Source organism: Chiloscyllium plagiosum, chromosome 18, assembly GCF_004010195.1.
Source record: "Chiloscyllium plagiosum isolate BGI_BamShark_2017 chromosome 18, ASM401019v2, whole genome shotgun sequence".
Lineage (NCBI taxonomy): Eukaryota > Metazoa > Chordata > Chondrichthyes > Orectolobiformes > Hemiscylliidae > Chiloscyllium > Chiloscyllium plagiosum.
Genome location: NC_057727.1, coordinates 8373985 through 8383920, shown reverse-complemented (window position 1 = coordinate 8383920; position 9936 = coordinate 8373985). Strand labels below are relative to the sequence as shown.

Sequence of the window (9936 nt, the reverse complement as noted above, 5' to 3'; positions counted from 1 at the left end):
TACAACCCCACCGACTCCCACAGCTACCTGGATTACACCTCTTCCCACCCTACCTCTTGCAAAAATGCCATCCCGTATTCCCAATTCCTCCGCCTCTGCCGGATCTGCTCCCAGGAGGACCGGTTCCACCACAGAACACACCAGATGGCCTCCTTCTTTAGAGATCGCAATTTCCCTTCCCACTTGGTTAAAGATGCCCTCCAACGCATCTCGTCCACATCCCGCACCTCTGCCCTCAGACCCCACCCCTCCAACCGTAACAAGGGCAGAACGCCCCTGGTGCTCACCTTCCACCATACCAACCTTCGCATAAACCAAAGCATCCGCTGATATTTCCGCCACCTCCAAACAGACCCCACCACCAGGGCTATATTTCCCTCCCCACCCCTTTCCGCCTTCCGCAAAGACCGTTCCCTCCGTGACTACCTAGTCAGGTCTATGCTCCCCTACAACCCACTCTCCCATCCTGGCACTTTCCCCTGCCACCGCAGGAACTGTAAAACCTGCGCCCACACCTCCTCCCTCACCTCTACCCAAGGCCCTAAAGGAGCCTTCCACATCCATCAAAGTTTTACTTGCACATCCACTAATATCATTTATTGTATCCGTTGCTCCCAATGCGGTCTCCTCTACATTGGGGAGACTGGGCGCCTCCTAGCAGAGCGCTTTCGGGAACATCTCCGGGACACCCGCACCATCAACCACACCGCCCTGTGGCCCAACATTTCAACTCCCCCTTCCGTCGATTTCGAAGCTCCTTGGATGCTGTCTGAACTGCTGTGCTCTTCCAGCACCACTCATCCAGAATCTGGTTTCCAGCATCTACAGTCATTGTTTTTACCACCTTGAAGTCCCACCAAGTCCATCTACAATTCCAGTCTGATGAAAAGTCATGTAGACTCAAAATGTTAGCTTGCTGTCTCTCTATGGATGCTGTCTGACCGGCTATGATCTGCAGCATTTGTTGTTTTCAGTGCAACTGCAAACTTATCCTTCAGTCCCTTTTGGAAGAAAAGCTAGCATATCATTTTTTCCTCTTGGTGAGCGTCTCTGCCTGGAGTCTTTGAGTGATTCATGCATTAAGGACACTTAAGTCCCTCTGAACAACATTTCCCAATTTCTTATCATTTGAAAAATGTTCCACTTTGGAAGGGAAAATAGATAAATTCTTGCTTCTTCCGTTGCATCTGGTTCTTGCTTCACATAACCTGTCTCTTTCCCTTTTGAGTCTCTGTGTCCCCTGAACTTATTTTTCTATTTAACTTGTTATCATCAGCAGACTTGGATACGTTACATATGATCTCTTCACCACCCAAGTTATTAATGCAGATTTGTAATACCTGTGCTTTTAACACTGATGCTTTCTGCACTTTGCTCGTTACAGCCCACCAGCTTGCAAGTGATCCATGAATCCTTCTCTTTTCAGTCTGTTGAACAATCTTTAATCTGTGCCAATCCCATGAGACGTAATTCTGACACCTCTTGTGTGGCAATTTACTGAACTTTTCTTTATGCAAATCCAGATACTCGATATACACAGGTTTTCCCCCCTTAATCTACCCGAGCTGTTCCACTTGACTAGATTGGTCAAGAGCTATTTCCCCATCACACATCTGTAATGACTCTGCCTAATCACATTATTGTTCTCTGAAATGCTTTTTCCATTTCGGTCCACAAAGATTATCTCACTATTGCTATCGGGTTGGCATGTTGATAGTTTTCTAATTTCTTGCTTTCCCTTCTTGAATATAGGCATTACTTTTCTAACTTTGAAACCATAGAGCACTATTATAGGATCTAGGGAGTCTGGAAGATTAAAATCAATTGCATTTACAAATCCTGTGGTTATGTAATCCTCTGATGCAAGGCATCAGGTCCAGGGGATTTGTTGACTTTATCATTGGTCTATGCAGAACCATTTCTTATTTAATAATAATTCTCAAGGTCCTCATTTTCACCAGACCCTTTTGGAAAAAGTGCAATATTAAACTTTTTTCTGCATTTTAGAAAAGGAAGATAAATTAAAGGAGAGCCTCTCCTGTACTTGACAAGATAAAGAAAGATTGTTTCCCATTGTGGAAGAGACTGCGATAGACAGATTTTTTAATCATGAAGGAGTTTGTTTTGGCAATTTTTGTGTTGACAGTCATGGGGTTTTAATTGTACTCCTTGAAAGAGAGTCAAAGGTGACCCACATGTACTGCTGTCAGATATTTAGCAACAAATGCTTAAAATCATCCAGGACAGAGGAGGCTCTTGGGCCCATGTTATGGTTATGGATTAAAATAAACAGAAGCCTGTGACCTGGTGGCCATTTCCCTCCTGTGTATTGCCTCTATGCAGCATGTTTGAAGGACCACAGATATTTTAGTGTTCTTTACAGGCAATGAAGTACTTTAAATTGCAGTTATGGTTGTAATTCAGCAGGCAAATTATGTAAAACATGCTTACGCAAAAGAAAACATACTAATGGCCAGATAATTTATTTTCACAGTGCTGATTTGAGGGATGTCATGCCTGGGCCAACAGAAGTAATTTTCCCCTCCTCTCCAAAACTTCCATTCACTGGGATGGGATATGGGACTTTGGTTTAGCTTGATGGTCTTTCCAGCAGTGTAACACTCACTGAATTCTGGACCTGAGTGTCAGCCTTGACTTTTGGGCTCAAGTCCATGCGCTGGACTTGAATCTAGAATCTTGTGGCAAGATATCCCTTGAACAGTTGATGACACCAAAATGTAAGAATTGGCAATAGAGCTGAGGCAGCAAAATATTTCAGGAATTTAGTTCCATAAATGGCTTTTCTCCCCCCACTTTGTTGCAGTGTTGCTGATCTGAGTGTACCCCGAATCCTGTTTGCTGGTGGAATGGCTGGAATCTTCAACTGGGCAGTTGCAATTCCTCCAGATGTGCTGAAATCCAGATTCCAAACGGGTTAGTTGATTCTTCTGAAAGTCCTTTCGGTCTCTCCAATGACTAGAGGCAGTCTAGAGCAGGTTCATTTGGCTGATAGAGGGGGTATGGAGGGACTGACTTATGAGGAGAGGTTGACTAGATCGGGACTGCACTCATTGGAACTTCAAAGCAATGAGAGGTGACCATATTGAATCATAGAAAATTATTGGGACACCTGACAGGGGGTAGATGCAGAAAGATTGTTTCCCATTTTGGAAGACACTGAGATTTTTAATCATGAAGGGAATCAAAGTGAGAGGGAAAAGGCAAGAAAGTGACAGTGAGGGTCTCATTGAAGGGTGGAGCTGTCTTGCTGGGGCGAATGGCCTACTTCTGCTGTGTCTTATGGGTTTATAACTTGGTTTGGGTGTGCGATTCTGGTCTGGTGTCTCGAACTGTAATCTACAGAAGCACTAAGCATACGGACCAGATCCTGTGACCATGCTTATCTCTGACCAGGTTGGCAATATTTACCTCGAGTGTTTTAGGCTAGGGCTGGCATGAGAAATAACCATGGGTCCCGCTCCTCATCATTAATGCCGTGATGTCTATTGAAATCTGTCCACGTGTGTTTGTGAACTCAGGACAGAATTGCAGTTAGCAATGTGGTTGCATCATACCAGTCATTGTCTGGATTCAAACAAATGGAATGACCAATGCAGGGAGCCTTGTTGAAACCTTTTGAACTGTGCATGATTTTCAGGTTGGACTAAATACGAGAAAGAAAAAAAAGTCATTAGGTGCTTTTGTGCTGTTTAGTGGTGTCCAACATGGATGAGAAGCATATGTTGAAAGGGTGAGTTGAGGTAAGGTGCTGGAAAACTTGTGTGAAGCAAGAACACAAATGTAAGCTGAACTGACTGAAGATTATTTAAATGAGGAAAGAGTGCAGAAAGCTGCAATTAAAAAGGATTTTGGAAATCCTTGTGCATGTATCCCAAAAACTTAGCATCCAAGTTCAGCAGGCAATCAGGAACTCAAATGGAATGTTGGCCTTTGTTTTCAAAGGGAATGGAATATAAAAATAGGATGTGTTTGTCAAAACTATACAAGGCAATAGGCAGGCCTCAGTATACAGTGAACTGTTTTGGGCCTCTTACCAAGGAAAGATGTTCTGTTACTGGAGATGGGGCAAAAGTAAGGACTGCAGATGCTGGAGATTAGAGTTGAGAATATGGTGCTGGAAAAGCACAACAGGTCAGGCAGCATCCAAGGAGCCAGAGCATCAATGTTTCAGGCAAAACCCCTTTATCGGAAATGAGGCTGGGACTCTCAGGGGTGGAGAGATAAATGGGGGGTGGGGGGGGGGTTATTGGAGACAACCCAGAAAAGGTCCACTTGGTGAATTGGAGGGACTGTCTTATGAGGAGAACTCAAGTCAGTTGGGCCTGTACTTTGGGAAACTAGAAGAATAAGAGACAACCTTATTGAAACATTTAAATTCTTAGGAAACTTGACAAGTAGGAAAAGGTTGTTTCCCCTTGGGAAAGTCTAAGACCAAAGGGCATAATCTTAGAATAAGAAGTTGCCTATTTAAGACCCAGCTGAGGAGGAATTTCTTTTCTGTAGCAGTGAATCTGTGGAATTATTTACCACATGGTGTGGTAGATGCTCAGTTGTTAAGCCTATTTAAGGCTGAGATAGAGAGATTTGTTATCCAGTAAGGGAATCAAGGGATATGCCAAAGGCAGGAAAGTGGGAGTTGAGGATTATCAGCTCAGCCATCATTAATCGAATAATGGAGTAAACTTGATAGTTCAAATGGCTCACTTCTGCCCCGACATCTTATGGTATTATAAATCAGTTGGAGGAAATACATTCAGAGCAAGGAAACAGATCAATGTAATTCCAATAAATAATCAATTTTCTTATATCCCTTAACTCTTAGCTCCTGAAGGAAAGTATCCTAATGGGTTCCGAGATGTTCTTCGGGAACTGATCAAGGAGGAAGGTATTGGTTCACTCTACAAAGGCTTCAATGCTGTCATGATTCGAGCTTTCCCTGCCAATGCGGTAAGTGTTAGTAGTCATGATCGTTTCAACTGAGTTAACATGGTTCTCTGTAGTCGAGCTATGAAAGGAAGTGTGCAGCATAAGCACTGGGGAATATATATCCTGCTTAACAGCTTTTACAACAGTGTTTGCAAGTGTTGAATTGTGTTCTGGTTGTTAAAAGCTTAGGAATCATTTTATGGATATTTAATTGGTTATAGTTCATTAGTGTACATTCCAGACAAGATTATCCCAGGTCATTTGTTCTGCGTTGGTACCTGCAGTACTGGGTGAGATTATTTCTGTTCTCAAAATCCTCTTCTGCTTGTCAGCTGAACTTGTATTACTCTTTATTTTTAATTCCCTCCGTTCCAACAGGGGGAAAAAACTTAATAGTCACCATCAAGGCTCCTGGCTGAAATATGACCATTTGGGTGAAGTAGTCATATTCAACCAGGAAGTGAAGAGTGGGGAAAATCTGTTGTGTTTTTTTTTGGTTTATTTGATTAAATGGCTCTGCTCATGGCCCTTCAAAATACTTGGACACTAGATTAATCCTCCGTCTTGGAAGTTTGTCAGTTCTTGAGCTGATCTGTGTCTTCGGTAAATGTTGAGTGTGGTCACTTTTGAGTTTTGAAGGACGTGCAGTCAGGGAGACAGTCATGCCATCAAGAGCCAGTGAAAACCATCATTAACCCAGATCTGAAAGCACCTGATTTGAAACCTTACGTTATGTACTGCAACAAAGGCTCATATTAGAACTGATATCATGAAGCCCAGATTCTAAGGTGGAGGTAAAATGGATTTTGGTTTTCAGTTCTATGTAGTTCTGATCTTACTTTTTTAAAGAAAAATGTCAAAGTAATTTTGCACAGTGAGTTAAAGATAGCATTTCCAAGAAATCATCGACCTTAGCAAAATGACAACAAGAAGGTGATCACAAATGTGTTTGCTGACTTGAGTTTTACAATCCAGGGAGAGAAAGGGACCCACAATCTGGCAGTCAGAGAAAAAAGGTATATAACTGTAAAGGTTCTGTTAGTTTTGCAGCCTTCAAAACAGAGTAGACAGGGAGTCCTGAGTTGTATAGGAATAAACCTCAGAAGCAGAATACTGTGAAGGTGTCGTATATGGTTGGTGAAGATACAAATTGAAGGAGTCCATGTTCAGCTGAGTGAACAGCTCACTTCAAAGTCTCAAGAAGGGACATTTAATTAAAGAGAGTTGGCATTGAGTAAATGCACAGAACATTCCCAAAAGGGAGCATGCTAATTGAGTCAGGAGCTTTAGCATGGAGGTGGGGGTGACCCTTTACTGACATTAAAGTATCTAATGTTGAATTTAAGTTAGAACGGTCAAATCTTTCTTCTGGTATTTCTAATGAAACAGTTTTCAATAAATCATGTTTCCAGCAATATGTATTTTTTTGTCTAATTTGATGTACTTCTGTGTCTTTTGTTAAAAGTACATTGTCAGCCTCTTGTGAATGTGTTCAGCCTGTGACCACCATGGTAAACAGAACAGAAAATTGAAACCTTTGGCCCAGTAACCATGGCTCAGTCAGATCTGATTTGTCCAGTATTATTACTATCAGCTAGGATCATCATTAAAAATAATAATTATTCTTTGAAAAGGATATGATCTTAAGTGACGAGATTACTGTGATATCAAAATGGCCCCTGTGCAAGGGCACCTGTGTCACTAATGTCACCATGCTATGATGTATCTACATGTGATCAAGTAGAGCTTCCCTGCTTCTGCAGAGTGGGTCTTCATGCTGCTCAGGGAGGTGCCTTTCCTGGAGCCAAGATACTATTCCAGATGCCAAGGTTGCTGCACCTATTTCCTCTCCACATGCTGCCTCCCTCTTGCTGCCACCTTGTCCAGGTTCCGAGCCATTTAGGATAGTTGCTTGGACGTTGCCGCTGTTCAGGTTTCAGTGTTGCAGCTGCCCTTCAAAGAACTCATGATCCTACCACCATCACTCTCTCAAATTCAGGCAGCATTGTCTTTGAGACTGCTGCTTTCTGTTGCCTTACAATGATGTCAGGTTTGTCTTCACACATGCATGCTCTTTATCACAGCATTTCAACCAATCTCAAAATTAATCCCAGGCCTTTCAGGAGGGAAATCCAAAAGCACTTTATCTTTCACACAGCTCAAAATTTGGAACAATTCTCTGTTTTTAAAAAAGATGGTGGTGCTTGGGGTCAGCTAGAGTTTCGCAGCCAGGATTGCCAGATTTTTGTAGGTAGGAATATTGACTTTTTACAGAACTACAGCACATAAATGGAGTTGAGGTCTTAGTCAGCTATGATGCAATTATATGACAGAACAGGTGTGAGAAAATTAATGACCACTTCCGGTTCTTATGATCCTATTCATAAAAAGATTTCCCCAAAATTGTTGAGTGCAAAGGTAACCACTGAGGAGATGACAATACTTTTTCTTTACTCTTTAATGGATGTGGATATCCCTGGCAAGGTCGACATTTGTTGCCCATCCCTAATTTCCACTTGAACTGAGTGGCTTGCTCGGCATTTGAATGAGCAATTTAAAAATAAGCATATTGCTGTTGGTGTGGTGTCATACAGATCAATCAGATAAGGAAAGAAGATTTCTTTCCCGAAAGGACATTAGTGGATTTTTATCGAGTCAATGATAGTTTCTCAATCACTATACCTGAGACTAGCTTCATATTCCAGATTTATTTATTATTGAATTTAAATTGCACCAGATATTGTGAATTACGTCCCCAGAGCATTAACCCCAGTTTCTGGATTGCAATCTAGTGATATTACCACTACCTCTCCCACAGTCCCTCAGTGCTCTCGATGCATAAACTGTGTTCTCTGCAATGTGAAACAATTGAAATAATATTCCAGAAAGTCAACAAATAGAGAAATGCATTAATAGACACAAGAACTGTGATAGATTTTTCGATACAATTCTAAAGGAGTTTGGGTTCTTAAGATTCATTTGGTCTTGATCAAAGTTGACCAAATTTCTGGGAGTATAAATTTTTGACCCTTTTTTTTTCTCATGTCCCCATTTTATATTTCTTTTTCAGGCCTGTTTCCTTGGCTTTGAGGTTGCCATGAAGTTTCTGGATTGGCTTCTACCTGGTGTGTGAGAGGGGATCATAAGTGGATCAGTGCTGGAAATCTGAAATAGCTTACCAGATGACCGTGACTGTTTTCAACATGCTGAATCAGGGATGGGACTTCGTTATCGAATAGTTGCTGCATTGAAAATTTATCATTGTCATTTTATGAAAAATTATATTTACACCTGCCTTAACTATGTTCACTAATGACTGTGGGTTCTATGTAAAACCCTGAAATTCGGTTTTGAGCCATAATTTATAAGTAATATGATATGCACAGGGAGAAGGCAATTATGAATTAACTGCTTCAACTTAATGAAAAAGTGGCTTTTTGTGGTTATGGTCTCACGAGCTCACAGCTGTCCTTGCACTGATGTTATTGTTAAGCCCTTCCTAGTGCACACAACTGTGCAATTAACCAGAAAAAATGCTAAACTATTGCAGTAACTGAGGGAGAAGAGAGTTTTATTATCTTGGGTGTGAACCTTCAACGGTTAAACCCTTATTCTTGGTGTAACCTTTTAGGGATGAGACAAATTAATTTGGGTGGGTTTGATTTGGGTTTCCTTTGGCCCAGCTAATATTTGATTTCGAGGCAGTTGATAGAATGTGCATTTTGACAGCAAGGACAAGTTAAAGATATAGACTTGATGGACTGCAGTGCAATGCCACAGGGACTGCCGTGGTTAGAGAAGATTGCTCAACACCATTTTTCAAAGGCAATCAGAACTTGGCCACAACTGCTGACCTTGCCAGTGATTCCAACATCCCATGAAATAAAAGAAGGAAAGTTGCATTGAGAGATGTGTTTCATTCTTAGCAGACGAGAAAAATGAGAGCATTGATGTTCGTAACAAAGTTTACGAGCTTCAATTATCTTTATCGTGTGTCTTTTGATGGCTGTTCCAAACAGCCCTCTAATCTTTGAATATCTGATCAGACCTGACCTTACCTGGCTATGCTGTGAACCTGCCAATTAAATCTTATTAGAACCTGCATTTCTATATTTTAGTTTCTGGATCTACTGCCTGGGATGTCAGAAACAATCTTGCTGTTGCAGCAGTGGATTCAGACTGACCATCTCACCACAGTTCGAGGACCATTATCATTTTAAGTAATGGAAATGCTTATAATTTCCTGTTGATTTTATCCACCTTGTTTAATACTTGCCCTCAACATTAAGGTCCTTGAATCTTGATTTAATATTTTGAGGCTGGGTCCATCTGGCATTACAGAAAATTGGAGCTTTTACTGTCAAGAGAATTTCCTGGAATTTATGTTTAGATTAAGAACAGCTGGGGAAAACCGAGAGCTATTGCTTCAATTTTAATTGTGTCGTTGGGCCGGAGAGAAAAACCAGCACTTATCAACCAGTATTGTTCAGCTTGAACACCTGTGTCAAAACATCTTAGTCCCCATACCTGCCATCTTTTATCAGGGATTATGCCAGGCACAGAACAAGACTAGGAATGGTGGTAAACTGGTATGGAAAATTTGGCAGATGGTGGAATTGAGGTGCCACAAATAACTTGGAGTATGGCTTCCATTGATAGTGGTGTTTTTGAAGGTTTCACCAAACTTTGATCCCAAAGCACTGATGCTGCACTCTTCACCTTCTGGAGACAAACTGTATATGGGAATTGGCAGTTCCATGGTGGCAACTCTGAAGCAATTGATCAACCTATACCATCCTAATAACGAGTGAAACCGTCCTGAAGTTGATTCTCTGCTCGTCCAATGTCCATATACATCCATGAGGGTGGCATGGTGGCTCAGTGGTTAGCACTGCTGCTTCACAGCACCAGGGAGCCAGGTTTGATTCCAACCTCTGGTGACTGCCTGTGTGAAGTTTACATGTTCTCCTTGTGTCTGCATGGGTTTCC

The 9936-nt window shown here is 41.7% G+C and overlaps 1 protein-coding gene across 2 annotated transcripts in view; it reads left to right on the top strand.

Annotated features, from left to right (window-relative positions):
- Positions 1–9936, top strand: part of prkar2aa (protein kinase, cAMP-dependent, regulatory, type II, alpha A) — a 319318-nt gene that overhangs the window by 40572 nt on the left and 268810 nt on the right. Inside the window, exons 7-9 of one of the 2 annotated variants that reach the window (XM_043707639.1) lie at positions 2825–2934; positions 4844–4968; positions 8018–9913. The exons of the other annotated variant lie outside the window; for it this stretch is intronic. Coding sequence (XP_043563574.1) covers positions 2825–2934; positions 4844–4968; positions 8018–8080 — 298 coding nt within the window. The 3' untranslated portion in view covers positions 8081–9913. Of the gene's footprint in view, positions 1–2824; positions 2935–4843; positions 4969–8017; positions 9914–9936 lie in introns of those variants that run through there. 2 annotated transcript variants of the gene reach the window in all.